At 35.6% G+C, this 23,971-nt stretch overlaps 1 protein-coding gene across 4 annotated transcripts; it reads left to right on the top strand.

The window, feature by feature from the left end:
- The first annotated feature begins 1,484 nt into the window (after positions 1-1,484).
- On the top strand, positions 1,485-22,446 carry LOC141577167 (putative N-acetylated-alpha-linked acidic dipeptidase). 4 transcript variants are annotated; one of them, XM_074361307.1, is made up of 12 exons: positions 1,521-1,922; positions 3,402-3,487; positions 3,772-3,887; positions 3,993-4,074; positions 5,372-5,437; positions 6,243-6,306; positions 7,641-7,708; positions 9,677-9,881; positions 11,177-11,284; positions 13,154-13,268; positions 13,645-13,707; positions 15,941-22,446. In XM_074361307.1, exons 1-2 carry the CDS (start codon positions 1,718-1,720, stop codon positions 3,455-3,457), a joined length of 261 nt encoding a protein of 86 aa, XP_074217408.1. In that variant the 5' UTR covers positions 1,521-1,717; the 3' UTR covers positions 3,458-3,487; positions 3,772-3,887; positions 3,993-4,074; positions 5,372-5,437; positions 6,243-6,306; positions 7,641-7,708; positions 9,677-9,881; positions 11,177-11,284; positions 13,154-13,268; positions 13,645-13,707; positions 15,941-22,446. The 4 variants fall into 4 exon arrangements, 3 of the variants coding, with proteins under 3 accessions (XP_074217410.1, XP_074217408.1, XP_074217409.1); XM_074361308.1 differs by having other exon boundaries at positions 1,524-1,922; positions 3,993-4,121; XR_012505828.1 differs by having other exon boundaries at positions 1,531-1,922; positions 9,677-9,851.
- Positions 22,447-23,971: the final 1,525 nt, after the last annotated feature.

Raw genomic sequence — 23,971 nt, 5'->3', positions numbered from 1 at the left:
AATGTCTAAGTCTATAATAACATTCCATGAATTCACTTATTACACAATATTAACAAACTACTTAAAGAATGATCAAAACCATGTAAGATATTATTTCTCATGTATTGGAAAAAATATTATGATCAAGTAAATTAAATCTAATAGTGCTAAAACATTCAAAGCCTTTCCAATGATAAAAACTTTAAATATAAAATATTCTACTTCAAAAATAGTTTCAGAAATGTTATAAATGGTGAGAGGATGTATATATCATATATAGTTTTCTGTTTATGAATTTGATTATATTATAGCAATGGAACAGTGTAATATTAAATTTTTAAAAATGCAAATCAATTGAAGATATAAATTAACCTCAAATTTGGGTTGTAAATAACTTTATATTTAGCTTTCAGTTTTCTTTGTGTTTTTATATCATTTCAGGAAAGTAATTATCATATATAAGTGTACAAATCTGAGTCTGTAATATGTCTCAACCTCAAGAGTTCTAAAACCCCTCAATTTCCTTCTTTCCTTCCTTCTTTCTTTTCTCCCTTCTTTCCTATTCCTTTATTGGTAATTTTGGGTATAAAAGTTAATTGTTGGCAATAATTTATCAGAACTTTTAATGTGAATGAAGGATGAGAGATATATACATATATACACACACACATATAATGATGATCCTACTTGGAATAAATATTTCCATATTTCTATGAAAAATTATGAATGAATTTAACTATAGTATGTTATTCCTTAACATTTTTCAAAATATACAGTATATGTACTTACAACTTTATACTGTGAACTTAATTGTTTAATATCTACCTTCATGCATGGAAGAGTTTTTATGTTATTATAAAGTATACTTTAATAATGTGATAAAGGAGAATTACATGGTGTTAAGAAATTATGTTAATGTAATGGGCTTTATGAATTCACAAATTAGCTGAGCACTGAGAGTGATTGGAATTAGATAGGCAAATCTCTTGAGGGGAGTAGGGGATTGATGTGCAAAAGGTTATTTCTAAGAGTGAGAATAGCATGTGTATGGCCCTGTAGCATGAGGGAACATAGTAAGTACGAGGATTGTAAGAAGTGTATCTATGGTAATGATCATGAAGGTGAACAAGGAGTGATTTGAGGCAACTAACAAGGGTAAGGCCAAATATATAACAGTCAGCTTATTACAGCAGGCTGTCCGGCGAGCCGGCCCTCCGCCCGCGCCGCGGGGTGGGCAAGCACCCCGTGGGGGTCTCGGGCTCCCAGCCCACTGCCCCGCCTCACTGCCACCTGCTAGGCGTCGTCCGGGGACGCCCGTCGCCAAGAGAGACCCTCAATCACAAGTCACCCCGCCCTCCCCACCGTCCTCGCCGTGCCACGCAACCCCGCCCCCGAACCGCCCTCCCGATCTCCGTGCAGTACCCCTCACCCCTCGCCGGGAAGAACGCAGTGGTTCCAGCAGCTGTGGCGGCTCTTTGAGCCCAAGGGGAGGGCGCGGCAGCCATTGGCGGAGGCCGCTGCCTCCGGCTGTCAATCCTGCGGCCAGGCCCCGCCCCACCGGCGGAGCGTGGCAAGACGCAGGGCCGCGGGGGATATCCGGACGGCTCCAAGATGGCCGCGCGCTTGGGGTCCGCAACTGCTGGCGGCCCCGAGCCCCGTTCACTGCCACCGCTGCTGACCAGAGCCGCCGGTCGGCACGGCGACACCGGGGGCTGACCCCGCGGGGCGGGAGGCCGCCATGGCGACCCTGGAAAAGCTGGCGAAGGCCTTCGAGTCCCTCAAGTCCTTTCCGCGCCCGCCGCCGCCGCCTCAGCCCCCTCAGCTGGCAACGCAGCCTCAACCGTCGCCGCCGCCGCCGCCCGCCCAGCGCCCTCAGCCGGCACCGCAGCCTCAACCGCCACCGACGCCCACCCAGCCGTGGGCCAGGAGCCGCTGCACAGACGGTGAGTCCCTGCGGGCCCCTCCCCAGCCCTGCGCGGGTCTCCGTCCCTCCCTCGGCCTCCCCCAAAGGCCCCGAGGCGGTCCGGTCCCCAGGCCTCTGCTTTCCCGGCTGCGAACCTCGGGAAGGAACGGGGCTGTGTTGTGATCCGAGGCCGCGGGTCCTGTTCAGCTTCCTCTGGGCCACTCCCACCCCTCTCCTCGTCCGGGCCAGGTGTAACATTTTATCTTCCCTTTTCAACTGAGGGTTTAAAACAGTGTTTCAGATAACTGTCAAAACGCTATGCATGCAAAACCCTAGGTTAATTTAAGGGAAGGAGTAGGAGAGAAGGGGGAAAGGAGGGAAGTTCACCGGTCACTTCTGTGGTGGTGGGTTAGATGGTCACAGTGGTGAATGCTTAACTGCTACATGGCCCCGTGCGCTTACCAGCATAGTCGTTACTGTTACTAACCCCGGACAGCACTGGTGTTAAGGAGGCATGACCACGGACCGTGTGCTCATTGAGCTTAATTTTACACAAACTAAGATTTCCACAGAATCAAGACAGGCAGTAAACGCCAGCTGCAGAGGACAGCTTGTGCAGGGTTGGGGAACAGCATGGCATGATCAGAACTTTAGTTTGACTGGCTTGAAATGTAGAGGGAAAGGGAAACTTCACACTGATGAATCAGAGAGGAGATAGCTCTTTTTATTAAACTAAAATGGTTAAATGAGCCTTGTTGGTTAATGATTTGCCTTAGCAATGTGAATTTGGATTCTGCAAGTATTTTATAAGTTCTGTAAGAAGCTTGTTTTAAAATTTCAAAACTCTTAAGATATTAGAAGTTCAGTTTTATTTTATAAGAATTTTTTAAAAAGTGTTTATTTAACTCAATTAGAACTGAGTTCCTTTAACATAGACTTTATTATCTCATGTATTAATACCTGCTAGAGGTACACAATGACAAATGTGATTTATAAACAGACACATACAGACACAAGGAAAACAGAGCATTTAGCTTCAGTAACAGTTTAAGAGAAAAGTCAGAAACAGAAATTTTCCCTGGTCAAAATATCAATAAAAGCACCTGGGGCTTATATCCTTTAATTGATTTGAGCTCTAAATGGACAAATACACAATTTTTTTTTTAAATTGCTAAGAACAAGTTTCTTTTTCATGTTGAATAATGATTTTGAAGTTTAAATAAATACCAACAATAGAGCTATGAGGGAGGAAAAATATAAAATACTGATTTTTTTTTTTTAATCTCACCGTAAGGTGCATTCTTAATTACATAGGAGAGAACTGTCATGATTTGCGCAACTCGCTTGCAAATAGTTCAACAGTATTAACAATGATTGAATTTAGATGGTTGGCATATGGGAATTTATCATCCTATTAAACAGTTTTCTGTACTTCTGAGACTTAGAATAAAACATTGGAAGGAACCTGTTAGACATAATGCTCTATGTGAAGTAATTTGTTCCCTTTGTGAAATTCTAGGAAGGTTAAAATGCATGTTCATAACATCAAGAAAATCACAAGCATTTACGATTTAATCAGAACTACCTGAGGATCTGTGAAACTTGGTGAGTTGGTGAATTTTTTAAAATGTCTTAAAACATTTTGTTTTTACAAAGATTACAGGAGTAAGAGAAGATAAATTTTAATCAACTCTTAATATTTTTCTCCTGGTTGATGTGATATAATTAAATGTGGGGAAAAAAGGTAAATTCTAAAAGGAGACACTACCTTGATGGTTTTCTATGGAGGAAACTCAAGCAGGAAGAAGTTTAATTTAAAAACATAAATTACTGCTCTTTATAATACATTCTAAGTTGTCATTCTTTTGAATGCCTTCCTTTCCAAACAGGTGTGTTATTCTGGGAGATCATCAGGACTTCTGGGTATTTGGAGGTACTGACCTAACCAGTGGAACTGCTGATTTATAAGAAGTTGTCCAGAATTTTGGAAAACTGATTAGTAGAGGTAAAAAATGTTTCCTTGGCAAGTGATGACAGAAAGTGACTTGAGTGAATTTTCCTTTGTTTTTAGGCAGGTGTACCTAACCATGTATGTTAACAATGATTACAGGCTGGAGACCGAGAAGAACTACCATTTTTGCCAGCTGGGATGCAGAAAAATTTGGACTTCTGGGTTCCACAAATGGGCTGAGGTAACTAAGACAGAAAACGTATCTTCTTGGTCAACATGTATCTCAGGGTAATCACAGATGTGTTCCATTACCTGATATTGTTTTAATTTGGATAAATACTCAAGAAAATTTAAGAAATAGAGTTTGCTTTTGCTTTTACATCAGTTTGGTAAAACAGAACAACCTCTTAATTACTAAGTACAAACCAAGTTTTTCATTATTTTTAAAATATTTTAGTTTCTATTTGTATTTGTTTTGTGATAAGTAAGTAAAATCTGTAAGCTCAGAAAATAGTCAAACCTAGGAAGCTGCTTCTGACAAGTGAATTAGCTTATTGAAAATCTGATATAGATCCTTGGCATTAATTTTCAAGTTTTTACAGTTTCCTTGGATTTCTTCTATCTAGGAAAACAACATGCTCTTTTAAGATGACTATACTCTGATTATAGTCTCTCCTTTATGGATTCCGTACTAAATTGTAACCATAGGTATATTTTACCATTTACAAAAGTGCCTGGTTGGGAAGTATAATACAATGATTTTGTTAATTGTATTACTCTAAAATTTCAAGGATTTATTTTTAATTCAATTATGATTAATTTTCATTTGTCACTGGCTCTTAATGCTTTATTTTAAAGTGTCTTTCATAGACCCCCTTCTTTCATCTTCTTCCCTTAGGCTCTCTGTCCAGTAACTCTAAGTTCTTACATGTTCATGGTCGGCTTGTGTGTTTTTTTTAAAGCAGGTGCACCAAAAAGCACTTTCCTGTGACTATCCTCTGTTTTGTTCATCATTTATGAGTCCCAATTTTATAGAATTGATTTGAAGAATGTCATATCTTTCTTATCGTTGTGTCTGGTTTTTAAAATGCTTTCCTTCTGACTCATTTCCGCATACTTTAAAATAATAATATGAATCAAATAAGTATGGGAATAAAATCACAGTTACTTGTATCACATTTGATTCCATTTATATTGCAAAGTCTTATTATTATGTTGGTGTTATGAACATGCATTTCATAATACACGTATTTAGATGAATCAGATCTTATTCATTAAGGTCATTTACTTTTAGAAATATGTAATTTCTTGTGAATACATGTATATAGAAATACATGTGTCTTTCTATAATTTAAGCAGCTTAAAATACAGATAAAATAAATCCAAGATACAAGATAATATGCCTTTCATTAATTTAAATTCATGTGAGTTAAAAGACAATTTGAATATTGTTTCCCATTTTCCACTAGCTTCTTGATCATGTTCAGCAGCACATTTATCTTTACATATAGTTAAGGAATCTTTTATTTCTACTGTAGCTCTGTCATAATGGAAATTCTGCAGCAGAATCAGCTGTCATCTATCCCGTGTGGCCAAGTGCAGAGGTGAGAATTCTCATTTGTGGGATGACTACTCACAGCTTTAAATGTTTTTACTGTAACTGCTCTTATAAGGTAGCAAGATAGAGAGAGAGAGAGAAATAGAGAGAAGAAAAGAGTTCTCTCTGCATATTCCCATGTGTGTGATGGCATTAGTCTTCTTCTGCTGTATTTTTCTAGAATGTGTGTGCATGTGTGCATGTATGTGTGAGAGAGAAATGTCTTGTCTTTGTCCTAATAGCCACTCTTCTCTCCCTCTAGTTTTTTCTCTATCCTCCCCTCCTTTCTTTTTCTTTTTCATCAATATCTTCTCTTTCAAAAAATTCTTGATAAATCAAATTTCCAGCTTCCTCACTTTTAATATGGTAAAGTTACTTGGATCCCCAACGTCAAGGGATCTCTTACTTTAATGTCTTTAAGGATTGCCAGGGACACCTTTTAAAAATACAGATTTCCAAGCCTTACTTTAAGCAGTTCTCTTCCAGTAGATCCAGGGTGAGGCTGAGCATCTCCGAGCCTTCCCCCTTCATATTATGGTGCAGGGGATCAGGGGCAGTTTTCCTCTGGGTCTCCCTGCTGTTGCTATGAAAAGTGGCTACAGCATCACTAATATTTTTCTTTCTTGTTTTAATTGCATTAATATTATCAAGCAGTTAATAGCATTTTCTTAAAATGATGGTCAAAGGCATAGGCATTTGATTTATAATGGTATCTGCAAACCACTCTTTTACTGAATTAATTTGTTTGTTTTGCTTGTATATCCACAATTGTAAATGCTGTGAGTTAAGTGACTGCTTTGCTTCAACTACAGGAGAATGTGAAAACACTCCAGGAGAGAGAGGTTGCATATATCAATGCAGACTCATACACAGAAGGTAAATTTTATTTCAGATTGTCATTAAATAGTATACCAGTATTTAATTCTATCAACTCCAACTCATAAACTAGGATTATCCTCTTTCTATGAGATGCCTCAATAATACCTCCATTTCTCCATTTTACCAGAGAGAACATTATTATGATTCAAATGAATCAATATGATTCATAACTAAGGTATTGATCCTAATTCCTTTAGTATATTTACCATTGGCCTATCTTGGATTACTACTTAAAACTTTAGTACTTTTGACATTCTTCCTGTGGAGCTATTTTTAAAAGTTGGGCTAAAATATTTCATACAGAAATAGTTCCTGTATGTATTGGAACAACTCTGAAATAATCACCCACTACAGACTTCCTTTTGACCCTGACATGTGACATGTGCATCTGTAGGCTTTCATCATATTATGGTTATTTCTAGGTAAGTGTCACAGGACACATGTTAGTTACTGACACGCTCTAGTCTAAAGTCTTGATATTGAATTGAATGAATGAATAAAAACATGAACACTATGGCCTTACCACTTCCTTTGCCAAAGACCCCTAGGTACTGCTGCCGTAATGAGCAATGACCCTGTTACTGCAGGAGCTGCGGCCTTAGCAGCAGAGTCCGCCTCTGCAGTCTCCTATCCCGAGTGTGTGCTGCAGCCTCTCTGGCTCCTGAAGAGTTATTTCCACCTTGTGTTTTAGTTTTAGCCAGACTGTCTGTCTGTCTGTCTATTTATCTACCTACCTATCTATTCTAAAATTTTATTTATTTGTTTTTACTGAAGTACATTTGATGTGTAATATTAGTTTCAGGTGTACAGCAAAGTTACTCAGTTATATACATATACATATACATATACATATACATATACATATACATTGTTTTTAGATTCTTTTCCATCATAGGTTATTATAAGATACTGAATATAATTCCCTGTGCTATACAGTAGGTCCTTGTTTATCTGTTTCATATATAATAGTGTATATCTTATTCCTGAACTCTAACATATCTCTTCCCTTCCCCATTTCCCCTTGGGTAACCATAGTTTCTTTTCTATATCGTGAGTCTATTTCTGGCTTGTAAATAAGTTCATTTGTATCATTTTTTTGTTTGTTTACATTCCACATATAAGTGATATAATTTGATATTTGCCTTTCTGTCTGACATACTTCACTGAATATGATAATCTGTAGGGTCCACCCTACTTTTAATTCTCCAGGAATGATGCCTTCATATTGAAATCTGTTATATCTTGTTTATAATTAGAAAATAAAGTTAGAATTAAATACAGGTATGAAGTCCATTTGGAGGTATTAAAATACTCTCTTATTTATTTTGCAGGCAATTATACTCTCAGAGTTGACTGTACACCCCTTCTTTTCCAGTTGGTATATAAACTGACAAAAGAGGTATGTAAATAGATCTGTCATAATGTTTTCTGATGAGTAGATAAATCAATAACTTTTGTTTTCTAAATTACTAATATTTAAACTGGTGACAGACATAGCTGATTTGTATAAATAATAAATCAGAACGAGCTTTAATACACTACTTATGTGACATAACTATGAGAACAGTAGTGCTAGTCTCTGTTCTAATAATAGTTCCTAATAATTGTATACATTTGTTAAAATATGCAGGGTCTATTGTTTCATGAGGCAGAGTCTCTTTGATATAACAGAAACAATACTGAGCTGGGATGGGGAAGCCTTGGCTGTGAAGATTGCTTTGGCTATTCATTCATTCATTCATTCCTTCATTCAGCAAGTATTTATTGTGTGGTTACTATGTATCAGGTCCTATGAAATGAATTCTAGCAGCAACAGCGATAAAAGGACAAGGTTACTGAATCCAAATACTTTGTAATCTAGAGAGGCCACAGACCTGTAAATGAGGACTCATACTTCACTTGAATATTGGATACTATATACAGTGGATGACAGTTGCGGAAGAGAGAAACTAAGACCCTGGGGTAGCTGGTGAGGTTGGAAAGCATTAGAAGGTGTTCACAGAAGGATTAGTGGTTAGGCTGTAAAATGGAAGGATGTGAAAGTGGGGAGAAGGTTTCTCCTCAGAGGACACAGGACCTAATAAAGACGTGGATGTGTGAAAGAACATTTCCCGACCTCTGGGTAATGCAATATAACCTAAATGTAAGGTGTTGGTGAAAAAGCTGGTAAGAAACGGGGCCTGACACATAGGCCTAAATGTTCATAAATCTGGTGATGGAGAAATTAAAGAATCTTTAACAAGTTTGTACATTATCATTTTTATTCATTAGAAAAATTACTCTGTATCAGTGCAGTGAATAGGTTAAGCTGTAGTAAGTCTAAAAGCAAAATGGAAAAAATTTCACACACTTATTTAGCACACAGGAATTTATAAATACTAGTTATTGATGTAAAAAGTACTCTGAAAATGCTAATGCACTCTGAATCTGTAAAAATTATGTGATCTACTCATTGAGAATATGTGTGCTTCATTTAAATAACCCCCCATTATAGAATTTAACTGTAGAAATGTTTCTTTCAAGTAGGTATCACTTAGATGACAGTGGGAAGTAGATGTCACATCTCTGTGGTCCTGTATCCCAATCGCCTTTCATCTTGCCCTGTCCTTTTCACTGTTAGTGTCTTTAACATCTCATCCTCCCAAGTGAGCATCCTCCCATGCCCATCACAACTCCCACCATACTGGGAAGCTTAGGTCCTTCATCCTTTTATTGAAATGTCCCATAGAAACATCTTATCTAAAAGCACGCTGTAAAGACAGCCCTTGTTGGGGAATCCTTCTCAGGAGATACATTTACACTCTGTCCTACAGAGGAGGCTTCTGCATTTATAGGAGGGGTAGTAAGAATTTTAGGGCCAAGAAGGAGAAGCTTAGGTCTATCCCATTTGTACATTTATTTAATAAGTATTAAATGTGTAAGTGGTTACAATAGTGACAGGATAAATCAAACATAGTTTCTGCTATTAGTGTGTTACCAGTGTAGCCAGGGTAGACTATGATCAAGAATTTTCAAATCCAAGATAGAGATTAAAATCACCAAAGTGAATACAGATAAAAGTGTGGGAAGCAAAAAATAAATATCTTAGTTTATTATTTTACATGATGGAATTAAACAGCTTGCTTAATGGGAAATTGCAAATTTTTTTCCCATTTTAAAGCCTCTTTTATGTTAATTTGAATTTAATTTTCATGCCACTTTAGATACAATATATCTGTCTTTCAGAGTTTTTGTTTTAGGTAGTTTTTTTAACAGTTTAACTGGGAAATTAAAATGTATCTTTAGTAGTTACATTATCAGGATGAACTAATTAATTGTCCAGAAGAGAAGAGTGAGATTTTATAATCTTGTTTGATTTGATTGTTAGTGCAAGAATCAGACATCATTCATCTGGAGAAATGCTATTGGTTGCTGAGGGCTCAATCCCGAACTGGATGATTTGATTTAGAGACATTTGGCCCATTGGCTTCACCACCAATTCGTCCATCCCTGACTGAAGTTGGGAATCCTTCTATTTTCTACAAATGTTCTTTGCTAAACACGTGAGCCTTGTTCCACCTTTGGAGCCTTGTGTATGTTGGTTTACCTTTCTGCACCTGAATATTCTCATATATAAAATCAGTTTGACCAAGACAATCATTATGAAACTGTGCTCCAGTGCGGTGCCTCAGCATCTGGTGCAGGGTCAGGGTGGTGGACACTGAATAGGCAAAGCTCTAGCTTCCACACATGACCCCACCTCTTCCTCAGATGAGGAGTGTGTATTGTGTATCTTTTATATAGAAGGTTCCACTGCTGTATCCTTCCCCCAAATTTAAAAAATTAAGAAACCAATGGACTAGACCATCTCTAAGGTCCCCACTTAGCTCTAAACTTTTCACTACTATATATATATATATATATATATATATATATATATATATATATATATATATATTGGGGTTTACAAGGAGTAGTTGTGGGTGATAATCACAAAAACTGTATTTGAAATGTGAAAGCTTGGGTTCTGCTTCTGATTCAGACCTTTTTAAAAAAATTTCTTTTAGCAAGTCATTTAACTACTTCTTAGCTTCAATTTTCTGCTCTTTGAGGACACAGAATTAGATTCTTGAAATAGTCTGTATTCTTCAGGTTTCTAGTGTGTTTTAGAAATATTTGTTAGGGGAGCTAAAACAGACAGGGCTTCCACTTCAGCAGAGCAGTTATGTTTTTACCTTTTTAGAATTAGAGATTGAGAAATCATTTCATTTGAAAACAAAATGATTCCATTTGTTTTTTATGAAAAGTTTAAAATCCACAGGATTAGATTATAAATTGCCCTTTATTTCTGAAATTTAATATATTTATTTATACAGATTAAGTGGTACAATGAAGACTGCAGTACAGAATTTCTTTCTCTTATAATATAGTGTGTTTTCTTTGCTTCATGAAGGAGCTCTATGAAGCTTGTTAATAACAACACAGTATATCTCTGATAGAGTTCAACTTTCCTTCTTCTTTTTTCCTTTCTCTCCTTAGTCTTTCCAAATTAGGATAATTGTGGTCTCTGGCTTTTTTCCAGTTAAATTTTTGAAATATATTTTTATTTTTTACATTCTACAATCACTTTTGACTTTTGGAATTAATAAAAGATAGAGACAGGTAGGCAGACAAAACCAAACATTAAATGATAGTATTTTCTTCTAGGAAGTTAAATTTTGTTTATAATTATGCCAGGGGAAAAGAAAAAACTTCCTAAGACAGTGGAAACTACTGATAACTTTTAAAAACTAAGTTAGTTTATGCGAGTCATGCCTCCTTTCATAAGCGTGTCATTATTAACAGGAAGTTTGTTGGCTGTGATTTATTCTGTGTTCCTATTTTACAGGTTTATTTAATGCTTTTGGTGAAAATCATGACAGCCACATAGATTTTAAGGAGATATCCTGTGGGTTATCAGCTTGTTGCAGAGGACCTCTGGCTGAAAGACAGAAATGTAAGTGTGTTAAATATCACAAAATTTGGAAGCTATACAGAGAAAAAAATTAGCATCCATTCATGTAAAAAATCATCTGATTAAAGCTTGAATTTTCATCCTTTTGGCAAATAGCAGTCTCTTGCTGAGGTTTTACTGAGGTCAGTGTAAAGGTTCAATCATCTGTTCTTTTTACTGTGGAGTAATTTAAGATCTTTGTTATTAATAATGGTTGATTTTCCAGATGAATGTACAATTCATGATAAATGAACTACAACATTCATGATGTGTTTGAAAATGTTAAGCATATAGAAAATATTTTCTAGTAGCCTATATAGAAAATATATCTTGCTTAACTTGAATTCCAACTTACTTTCTATTACTGTGTATATTGATATTTTATTAGCAAAATTATATTTATGATAAAACAATTTTATTAAATACTGAATTTATCTTTTAAACCTAGCTAAAATATTGTAGCTTAATTTATAAGCATATTACATTAATAAATCTTAACCATATTTGCTTAGGAAAATGCAGCAGTTTACATTTAATTGGAACTTAATTCTTATATATTCACTAGGGTCATTATCGCTGCATCTTTCTAAAATACAGCTTCACAAATACTGCATATTTTGTGTATGATACTTAATAGTTCAATATTCTTTGGTAATGTTGTACTGTGATGCACTCAGTTAATTTAATAGCATAATTGTTACACAGGTGTGTGAAGTAGATAATTATTTAATCTTAAGAATTTAGATTTCTTTTATCTTCCCTGATAGTATACCATTACTCTAACCTGGCTTTGTTATAGATTATTTGTTCACATTAAAGTTCTGATATTAAAGAGGGTGAAGTCTTTGTTTCTCAATTGACTTTAATTATTGTCTTAAATTTTTTTAAGTTTATGTTTTGCCAGTGGACTAGTGGAAGTTAACCAACTAGACTAACTAGCAATTTTGCTGATATTGATGTTAATTAGCAAAGTGCTGATATTTCGGATTTTTAGCTTGTTGTATATAAACTTCATTGAAGATTTGAAATTGTTCTTAGGCAAAAATATACGGTGCACATTAATTACATTGGAGAGGCAAAATCTTTATACAGTCATCTCTCATTATCTGCTGAGGATTGGTTCTGAGACCCCCTCAGATACCAAATCCATGGATGCTCAATTCCTTGTGTAAAATGGCACAGTATTTGCATATAACCTATGCACATCGTCCTGTATACTTTAAATCATCTCTAGGTTACTTGTAATACCTAATACAATGTAATTGTTTGTAAATAAAATGTAAATGATATGTAAATAGTTGTCAGTGTATAGCAAATTCAAGTTTTGCTTTTGAGAACTTTCTGGGAAAGTTATATATATATATATATATATTTTATATATATATATTTTTTTGATCTACTCTTTAGACCTGTGAATGCAGAACCAATGGATACAGGGGGCTTATTGTACCAGCTTTTTGTTGATTCTTAATGTAGATGGAATATTTTCCACATTGTAAGAATCAACTGTGAAGTGATCAGTTTTAAATATTAGAAATTAATTTAAAAGCTTGAATTACCTTCTCAAAACCTGTGAGATATTGTATAGTAACTTGGCCCTTTTTCAGTTTGCAAGAAATTTAACTTTAGATTTAGGTGAATGATAGAGTTCTCTAAGCTGGCTAATGATATAAGGAGAGAGACTTGTGAAGTGTACAGGAATGCCTACAAGTTCAAAGGACTTTAAGGACACAGTGTCCTCCAAGTAAGAACTTAATCCAGAATGTAGTTGTTTGAGGAACTAAGTAATTTTACTAGGGCAGCTTGTAATAAAATGTATTATACTTCAGAATATGAAAGTAATTTCCCTCCATAAGAGTTTCTTTTCTTTAGTTTGCTTCAAGGTATTTGATGTTGACGGTGACGGAGTTCTTTCTAGGGTTGAACTGAGAGACACGTGGTTGCACATTTAGAGGTCTGGAAGGACAACTGCACCGATGATACCCTGGTAAAGTCTGATTGTATACATCTTCTTGCATGTAAACTTCCAACAGGAACATAGAGTGAAGAATTTTTTAAAAGAGGTTGAGAAAAAGATTTCTTACTACTTCCAGGTTCTATATTATGCTACTCAAAATATTCATAGCCAAAGATGCAAAATTGGGAAGAGAATTTGCCTTAGAAAATTTAATAAACTGAATGTATTATGTAAAAAAAAAATGAAACCACTGGAAAATTGTCATAATCTTTAAGGTAATCAAGCAATATATTTCTGTAATTAAAAAAAAAAAAGTTGACCCAAAATACTTTATACTTCAGCTACTGGCTTATAATAATGATACCTTCTCCTTCCTAACTACTGATTTGGGTTTCTGGTTTTAAAGGAATTACACATGGATGTATCCAACATTGTAGAAGACACATAGAATGCGCATGATACCACAAAGGTGAGTCTAGCAGAGACTAATTTATTCTTTTCTAAAAATACATTATATTCTGAATTGCTATACATACCTTACGTATACATACTTGAATCTCTTCTACATCATCCCTGCTAAATGCTTATTTGGACCTGTCGTTACAATACCTCCAAGTTGTCCCTAACGAAAGCCCATTCCACTTTTAAACAACTCCATTAAGTGTTATTTACATAAAAACATTATATTTTATAAGCTAGGCATTTTATAAAAATTAAGTAGAGACAGCCCTTGCCATCTGTAGTTTATAATCTTTACTTCACCCATTTTAATACATTATGGTAAGACAAAACTTATATTGAGCAAAAGAAGCCACAGAATAAAAGAACACATTGTACAATTCAATTTATATGAAGTTCTAGAACAGAGACAGAACTAATGTTAATGTGTTACAATAGTGATTTTGGAGATGGGTGATTTAACTGGGAAGGACCATAGGATATCTGGGATGATGGAAATTATTTTTTATCTCAATCTGAGTGGTGTATATAGTTTAAAAAAAATTTTTTTTCAATAATATTGGTGAAGGTCTGTACTAAGTTCTTTAATAGCAGCCAGAATTAGTGTATAATAACAGAAACAAGCATGTACTTTACAAAGAATAAAGCCTTGAATTTTTTTTCATTTTCACAACATTTATTAAAGATATTATAATAGGTTTGCCTTAATGTCTATGTATTCCTGTGAAACTGAAGATAATCCATATATGTGAGACACATATGAGTTAATTTGACTCTTTCTATTCAAATGCTGACATGTACCAAGTAGCAGATTGTAGGGTGTAGACCATAGTGGTCTTATACAGGCATAGAAAAATAAGTAACATTTTTTTTTCAATCACAAATCCAGAAGAAATCATCATAGTCTTATTAACTGACACTCAATAGAAATAAATAATAGAAATTAATTTTTCAGGGCTTGATCTTTGTTTGGCAATTCAGATAACCGTCTTCATTTACTTTTCTGCCCAAAACTAAGGTAGCCATTTCTATTTGGTATATATGAAAACAGAAACATAGGAAAGTTTCTTTTAGGAAATACCTTATGTAGAGATACAATTTCCATCGCCTTTTTTCTGGGTGTTTGATAAGTATGGATGTTATCATTGCTGTCTATTTTTATGTAAGACCGAGTTTCTTCTTATGGCTGTACTTTTGAACATTAAAAAAAAAGATCATTTAGCTGCTTCATCTCCGTGTAACCATAATAATGAAATGGTAAAAATTTAGAATACAATTTGGACCTTTCAACCAAACCTATTACCCATATTCACTGGTGAATAGACTGTGACAATATTACCCATTATTTTGTACCATTACATTGGTATTAATATACTTTAATGGAAGTTGCATCCTGAAAGCCAATAATTACCATCACAGTGCTTTAAAATCTTTTCTTATAATAAATGTTATTATATATTGAATGAATACATGAATATCATTAATAGTAAATATTATTAAGTATCATTAAATAATAAATCATTAGATAATAAAAATATAATTAAGTAATAAAAGCTAAGAACATTATTATTCATCTAGGATTGTTAAGGTGATTGTTCAAAACATGAAGTAAGAAGCATTTGGTTATATTTTTGCCTCCCAAGTAATATTGTCTACTGTATATAAATGTAATTTTTGGTACACTCTGACTCCCCCCCAAAAAAATACTGCTTTATTCAACTTTTGAAAGTAATGTTAAATTTTATTTTGAGGAAATGTTAATATAGATACTCATTTATTATATATATTTAGTTCTTTTAAATCTCTTAAGAAGTCTAATAATATTGCCAGATGTTTTAAAGAAGATCTTAGAAAATTGTTAGGGTCAAACGGCATAATCCAGAGAGTTTGGAAGAATTCTTTCAAAGTTAGTAAATAATCCTTTTTCTCTACCCAGAACCTTTTGTTGGTTCTGTTAGTAAACTTCCCCTTGAACCAGAAGATACTGTGAGTTATTTCCCAGGTCTTACTCGAGGAAGATTTTTGGTGATAAATTGCCCACGTTATGACTCACTACTTCAGAGTTTGGTTACTTTTGAACTTATTTTTGCTGGCCTACTTTTAGATGAACACATAGCATCTACATTAAATCATTAGTTTTCTTTCAGACAAATGACCATTGCAAGTTTAATAAAACAGATTTTATTCAAATAATATAAGAAAATGAAGATTTAAAATAATCTTAAACATTGTTTCTCTTTCAGAGTGGCCATCTTAACTCGAAGAATATCAGATCTGGAGAGTGAAAAATGTTCTTGCCAATGAGTTTTTGAATCTACTTTTCCAGGTATGTTTAAGGTAAATGACAGAGACCGAGGGCAGTGGTACCAGTAGTTCTACATATTTTCCATTATGTAGTAGTTAGACAACTAGACTACAAAACCATATATTGTCAAAAGAACTGCATTAACCTGTACACCACCTGCAGATGTTAAGTTAGAGTGTGTGAGCTTCTCAGAGTCACAATGTGCATGATAGGAAAGTAGAGTATAGCTGATAATGTTTATCTTAATAACTCATGATAGAGCAGATTGTAAACTCATAGAAAAGAATTTAAAATGTAAAAGCCATAATAATTTGCTATTTTTCTTTACTTTTTTTTTTTAAGACCCTTCCTAACAAGTAAGGCAGTGTGGACAGAGACATAGATCATAAGTCGGTAGCTGTAAATTTTTCACAAAGTATACAATCTTTCCAGTTAGGAGGTTATTTTAGATGCAAAGCTGTTTCTTAATTTACTTTTTTTTTCTTTTTTTTAATTTAATTCTTTAGAAAGCCCAAGAAAGATTGAAGGAGAAATGAGGAAAGAAAAGCTGTCAGGGGTGAACATGAAATCATAAAACTTGCCAGATTTTAACTCTTTTCCCAGTTAAAGGAGTTCTCTTTGCTCCAATTTAAAGAAACAACTTATAGTTTCCCATTTTTCATAGTTCTTCATAAATATATGTTGATTTAATAGTATTTTACAGGGGGGAGGTGTGTGAGTAGGGACAGACTGGAAGTTCAAGATTTGTAAATACTGACAGTATATATAGAATAGATAAACAAGTTTATACTGTATAGCACAGGGAAATATATTCAAGATTTTTTAGTAGCTCATGGTGAAAAAATATGAAAACAAATATACGTATATTCATAAAGGACTGAAAAATTGTGCTGTACACCAGAAATTGACACAACATTGTAAACGGACTATAACTCAGTAAAAAAATAAAAATCAAGATAAAACTGTTAGAACACTATTAAAAAAGTAGTATTTTTGATTTTTCCTATTTTATTCTCCTTTTCTTATAAAAGCAACCCTATGAAGATCAATAAGGCTTGATATCTTTATATCTATCATGATCCTCCATTGTAAATACAGAGTAACCTGCCTGTGACACAACTATGTTAGAATAAATGAAAATTGAACTCTTCCTGACAGCTAATAACTAATGTATATTTAAAGCATATGAAATCTGATAAGCCTATGATACCCATTTATATCAATCAGTTGCTCCACTGTCAGTTATCAGCCAGGATCTAAGTTGATGTCTTTATAAAATACAAATACATATAAAAATAATATGAACCTACTGCAAACAGAAATGACTTGCTTAGTAATATGAAAATTGAGCAGCTATTTTTATCTCATTTAAAATGATGTCCTCAATTACTTTGTTATCATTAATTATATAAACATTTTGACCACTTAATTTTGTGTCTGTGTCGTCTTGCAGCTCTTACACAGCAAAGCATTTTGAACTTTTATATCGCCTTTCCTATTTTCTCATGCTTATCAGGGACTTGCATAGGCACTATTTTTTCTATGACTCTATAAACAGATGTATGCCTGAGATTTTCTTTTGTGTCTCAGTGTTTCTAGCATTATATTCCTGACAGATTTTTTGTTGGTTATCAATCTAATTTTTTTCTTGGTATATATAGTCCTTTCAAATATATATATATATGTAGTCAGTTTACACTGTTGTGTCAATTTCTGGTGTACAGCACAATGCTTTAGTCATACATGAACATACATTTATTCATTTTCATACTCTTTTTCACCATAAGTTACTACAAAACAGTATTGGATATAGTTCCCTGTGCTATACAGCATGAACTTGTTTATAAATTGGGAGTTTCAGATTTGCAGGTACTAAATATTAACATTACATTTCATGATGCTCTCTTTATCCCATATTCAGACATGCTTTTAAAACTTTATGTTCACTTAATATATAAGTAAGCAGACTTACTCTAAATTGTTTTATTTTCTGTCTGTTTCTAAAATAGAATTAGCTAGTAAATTCAGTGATAAATGCTTGAATAATACTTTTACTTTATTTGCCAAGATCCCACTCCTGGCTGACCATTTTGGGTATTTAACTATAAAGTAAGTAAATGTCAGTAGAATTAGGAAACCATTCCTGTGGTAATATTGTTTTCAGTCCTTTCAAATAAACTCAGTGCCCAATATTTTGCAGAGGAAGCATTCTAAACATGATCAGGATCTTCTATCTTGTACGTTTGTCAGAAAGTGTCAAATGTTAAACAGTTTGATAAACAGAATATTGCACCACACTGACCCCTACCTATATCCATGCTGTAATCCTGAAATCTGTGAATATATTATTTTACATGGCAAAGGGGATTTTGCAGATGTATCAGGTTAAGAACTCTGAGACAGGGAGATTTGCCTGGATTATCTACATGGGCCTAGTCTAACAACAAGAGTCCTTAAAAATTGAATATTTTCCCAGCTCTGGTCAGAAAGATATGACTTTGGAAGAAGGATTAGAAAGCTGTAAAGCTTTTAGATTTGAAGATAGAGGAAGGGCCATAGGTAAAGAAGTGTGGGTGGACTCTAGAAGCTGAAAAAGACAAGGAAATATATTCTTCCTTTGACCTACAGAAGGGCATAAAACTGATGACATCTTGATTTTTAGCCAAGTGATACCTGTTCCTGACTTGACCTACAGAACAATAAATTAATAAGTTTGTGTTGCTTTAAGCTGCAAAATTTGTGATAATTTGTTACAGCAGTGATAAAAATAAGTATAGGGGAGATAATCCAAATTTATGGATTGGAGGGCTCAACATTTTAAAGATGTCAGTTCCCCTTCAACTGATTCAAATATTTATATGTGCACATCAAAATCCCCAAAAGTTAATTGTTGTTACTGTTTTTTTGTAGAACTTGACAAGCTGATTCTAAATACATAGAGAAGCGTGAAGGGCCAACAATAGCCAAGATGATATTAAAGAACAATGTTAAAGGACTTATTATAAAACAATATTAAGTCTATGTGATAACTACCTAAAGTTAGATATATAGACCAATGGAACAGTATTGAATTAAACCCTATACCATACATGAACAGTAATTTTAGGTAGATTATAAATCTAATAAATTTGAAACATAAAGCAAAGCATCTGGGGGAGGGTAAAGCTCAGGTGGAATGTGTGCTTAGCATGCATAAGGTCTTGGGTTCAACTCCCAGTACCTCCATTAAAATAAATAACCTAATCCCCCACCAAAACAAAGCATCTAGAAAATAGTGTAGGAGATATTTTAATGACTTTGAAGTGGCAAAGAGTTCTTAAACAGGACACAGCACTAAACATAAAAGAAGAGTTTTAAGTTGGACTTCAGTAAAATTAAGAATTATTTTTATCAAGAGATACCATTAAGAAAGTGAAAAGATAAGCCACACGGTGGGAAAATATATTTGCTATACCTTTATCCAACAAAAGACTTGTATCTAGGGCATATAAAGAACAAAAACCAGTGGAGAAAAAGGCAGAACCTCTATATTAAAATGTGCAAAAAAATTGAACAGGTGCTTCACACACACACACACTCACACACAAAAATCCAAATAAGCTATGAAAAGAGGCTGACCTCTTTAGTAATAATGGAAATACGTACTAAACCCACACTTGGAACACCATTAGACATCCACTAGAATAGTTAGTTGTTAAGTGATATGAAGCATTATTGAGTGCAACAAGCAATGGGGACTCTTACACATGGCCAGTGGGAATATAAATTCTTACAAATACTTTGGGAAAAGGATTTTTGAATGAAAGTTATATATGTATATGTGTGTGTATATATATGTACACACACACACCCTATTACCAAGGGTAACCCATGTGTGTGCCCTTCAGAAACTTCTACATCTGAGCACCAAAAGACATGCAGAAAATTCTCATAATCACTATTTGTTATACCCCCAAATAGAAAATGACCCAAACACTTGTCAGCAATACATGACCATAAGTGGTGGTACATGCATACAAGTTGTATACTTTAAAGCAATAAAAATAAATATACTAGTTAACAGAAAACACTAGTGGATGAATCTTACATAATGTTGAGTGGAAAGTACGGGACCAAAAATTTCAAAAGCAAAATAACCAATCCATGGTGGCTGAATTTAGGATGGTTAATCCATCAAAGGGGTGCCGTAGTATCTGGGAAGAAACCCAAAGTGGAACAGCAATGTCCTGTTTCTTGACTGGATGAAGGTTACTTAGATGTGTTTACTTTGTGAAAAATCACTGAGCTGTATACTTAAGATGTGTTCACATTTAAGCATGTATATTATATTTGCATTTTTTAAAAAAATGTTTGCTTGCAAAAAAAGATATCCAAAGCCTAAGTATTTATTAGTAGGAGGATGGATAAAACAAATGATAGTATATTCAAACAATGGAATACTATTCAACAATAAATAAGAATCAACTACTGATACAAGGATGAACCTCAAAAGCCTAATTTATACATCTCATTGTCAGGTAAATTTTAACTCAGAAGGTAAACAAAACTGTAAACAGGCATGTGCCCTGGGGGGAGGGTTGCTGTAGCCTTTGTCTCCTCAGACCTGTGCCATTACTGGCACATCTCGCAAGAAGAGAGGCAGTGCTCAGCCACAGCTACCATCTCCTCCTGTGCATAGTGCCTGGGCGGGGGCAGGGCTGAGGCCTTTATCTGCACGTGGGGGCTCCACAACCTCCTAGGCAGGACTGAGACTTGTTTATAGCCTGAGGCAGAGAGGATCTTTCTACCCTGACACCTCAGAGAACTTGTGCTGCCAAGAGAAACAAGGAGCTCAGACTTGGCACAGAGAGTAGGTGGGGCTGTTCTGCAGTCTTCCCCGTGCCCACCTACAGACCGCCTACTCGAGGCAGAGCAGGCAGCTGCACAGAGCAGTGGAGCGACCAGCACCAGGAGAGGGCAGATGGGCAGCCACCCACCTTCCTGGAAGGAACACAGCACCGGACCACGGTGCTGGGATAGGGTGTGATCTGCCCACCTGCCTCCCCCTGAGCACAGCATCTGACTGTGGCATCAGGAGGGGGAGTGACCTGCCCGCCCACTGGGTAAGAGCTCAGCTCCTGACCTAGTGTTAGGAGGGGGCACAATCTGCTAGCCAACAGCCACTGAGAGCAGCACAGATGAGGGCACCAACAGAAGGCCTATGAAACAGCAAGCTGAGTTCGCGAAGCAGGGTGAAGACACAAAGACCTCTTGATTAAATCATTAAGGGCACACCATCTCCAGGTTAAGTACGTAACTGATACTCCTTAAGCCACGGTGCCAGAGAGATATGAGCAATGTGAAGAAGCAGAGTAACCACTCCCAATTAAAAGATCAAGAGAAACCCCCTGAAAGCATGATCAAGGAAAAAGACATTGATGGCCTACTAGAACAAGGTTTCAAAAAAAGAGTGATCAAAGTACTGAAAGAACTAAAAGAAATAGGGTTTAGGGATATAAAATATGTCAAAAATGAAATAGAAACTATAAAGAAGAACCATGTAGAATTAGTAAACTCATTGGCTGAGATGGGAGCTGACCTAAAGGCTGTGCAAAGCAGACTAGAAAATACAGAAGAACAAATATGTGATCTAGAAGACAGGACAACAGAAAGCACCCAATCAGAACAGCTGAGAGAAAAACAAATAAAAAACAATGAAAACAATATACGGGACGTATGGGGTAATATAAAGTGTGCCAATCTATGCATAATAGGAGTTCCAGAAGGGGAAAAAGAACAAATGGGATTGAAAAGGTGTGGGAAGGACTCATGACTGAAAACTTCCCAAACATAAAGAAGGAATCATATCCAAGCACATGAGGTTTAGAGGGTCCCAAACAGGGAGAACCCAAACAGACCCACACCAAGGCACATCCTAATCAAGTTAACCAGAGTCAAGGATAAAGAAATGATCCTAAAGGAAGCAAGAGGAAAACAAAGAGTGAGTTACAAGGGAACCCCCATAAGATTTTCAGCTGATTTCTCTACACTGTTTACAACAGCTAAGACATGGAAACAGCCTAAAATGTCCTTCAACAGATGACTGGATAAAGACGTGGGATATTTATATGATGGGATACTATTCAGCCACAAAAACTGACAACATAATGCCATTTGCAGAGACATGGATGCTCCTGGAGAATGTTATTCTAGGTTGAGCAGAACAGAAAGAGGAATACCATATGAGATCACTCATGTGTGGAATCTTAAATATATGCAAGATCTTGTGGTAACTCACAGCAAAAAAAAAAAAAAAATGTGACAATGAATATATGTACGTTCATGTATAACTGAAAAATTTTGCTCTACAGTGGAATTTGTCATAACATTGTAAAATGACTATTACCTAATAAAAAGTGTTTAAAAGTAAGTAAAATAAAATATAACCTTTAATATACTGTATAATGAGAGGTGTGATATTCTAGCATCTGTTCTAAGAAGTACGTTAGACACACATAAGAATAGCCAGTGGTCAGAAAGATCACATGTTATCAGCTATCACCCCATGCAAATTAATGGCATTTAGTAGATATTCATATATGTGTGTACATATATAAAATATGTATTAGTATATATGTAAATCAAATAAAATAATTATATTATAATGTAATGTAAAATCATATCAGCAAGCGCACTGTGCTGACATAAAAGATGCACAGTTACTATAAGGCCTCTCCCATTATTTACTATCAGTTTCAGAATGTCTCTGGGAATAAGTTAGCAGAATTAAAAACTCTAAAAAGACACAAGAATGTACTCTGTTAAAGAAAATAAACCAAAAGAAAAAACATGAATGGACAATTAAGATCCTACAGATAAAAATACCAATTTTTATGGGAAATAGCCTTAAAATAAAAAATAAGGAGATTATATTCTAATTTCACCTTTTGAATAAATATATACAATATTTAGCTGAATACTGTCGTATTTTGCACTTATGAAGAAAACATGTATTTGCAATGAAAAAGCAGACATCCTGCCTTTTGAGTATTCTAAAGTTTTAGGTTTGAATATGTTTCATCTTAAATGGTCTTAAGCACTATGCAGTGGTTGGTGTTTTAAAAGTACCACTGTTTGTGGAAGTTCTAAAAGTGATTCAAAAAAATTTATATTTTTGTAATGATTTAGTAATGGCCCGGATATTATTTTTAACAAGACTACTCAGCATGGAATGCTGCAAGATTTTTTCAATGAGTTTATATTCACACATGTTTAAGATTGTCACTATATTATGAGAAAATGTCAACCGTGGCAGTATTTTGACTTGAAAACGAGGTAAGCTGAGAAACATATTTTAAGTATAAAATAAATGATTGCATTCCTTTAAAGACAAGAAAGTAAAAGCATGATAAACTCCGACTTTGACACACTTAAAATATAAAAATTAACATAATGTGATTTTACACACTTCTCTTTAACCCTTTCAGTACTTTCTCAGCCCCTTTCCCATTACACCCGCGTCCCCGCTCCTGACCCTTTGTGTACACACCTCCGATCACACGGGGGAGGGGGACCCGGGCGGTGAGGACCAGGGGCGCGGACACTCACCCGCTCCCTGCGGGCGAGGAGAATAGACGAAGTGGGCCCGCCAGCGCACCCGTCCCCTCCTGCCCAGCCGGCCGGGGCCCCAGCTCGGTCAGGTCCACACACACCCCGGCAGGAAGCGGGCTCAGGCCGTGGGAAACCGGCGTATCTTCAGACAGCGGGCGGGGAGCGTCCTTCTCCCGCGGACACGCAGGCAGCGCTGTCCCGGAGCCTCCCTGTCGCCGCCCTCTCAGTCCTGAGGAAAACAAGCTCCGCCCCCAGAGAAGACGCTAGTTGCTGACGCGAACTGCGTATGCGCACTGCCACCTAAGACACGTTGGCTTCGCGCGCCCCCTGCAGGTCCTCGAGGGCGGTGCAGGATACTCAGTACTCACTGTAGAACACA

This window comes from Camelus bactrianus, chromosome 3 (genome assembly GCF_048773025.1).
Source record: "Camelus bactrianus isolate YW-2024 breed Bactrian camel chromosome 3, ASM4877302v1, whole genome shotgun sequence".
Lineage (NCBI taxonomy): Eukaryota > Metazoa > Chordata > Mammalia > Artiodactyla > Camelidae > Camelus > Camelus bactrianus.
Note: the sequence above shows the minus strand (reverse complement) of the source record. Positions and strands in the feature narration are given on the sequence as shown.

Excerpts from the sequence above, each read along its gene's own strand:
- LOC141577167 (XM_074361307.1), top strand. The coding sequence starts at position 1,718 with ATGGCGACCCTGGAAAAGCTGGCGAAGGCCTTCGAGTCCCTCAAGTCC. Across the intron at positions 1,923-3,401 it reads CAGGAGCCGCTGCACAGACG|GAAGGTTAAAATGCATGTTC; the intron begins GTGAGTCCCTGC and ends GTGAAATTCTAG.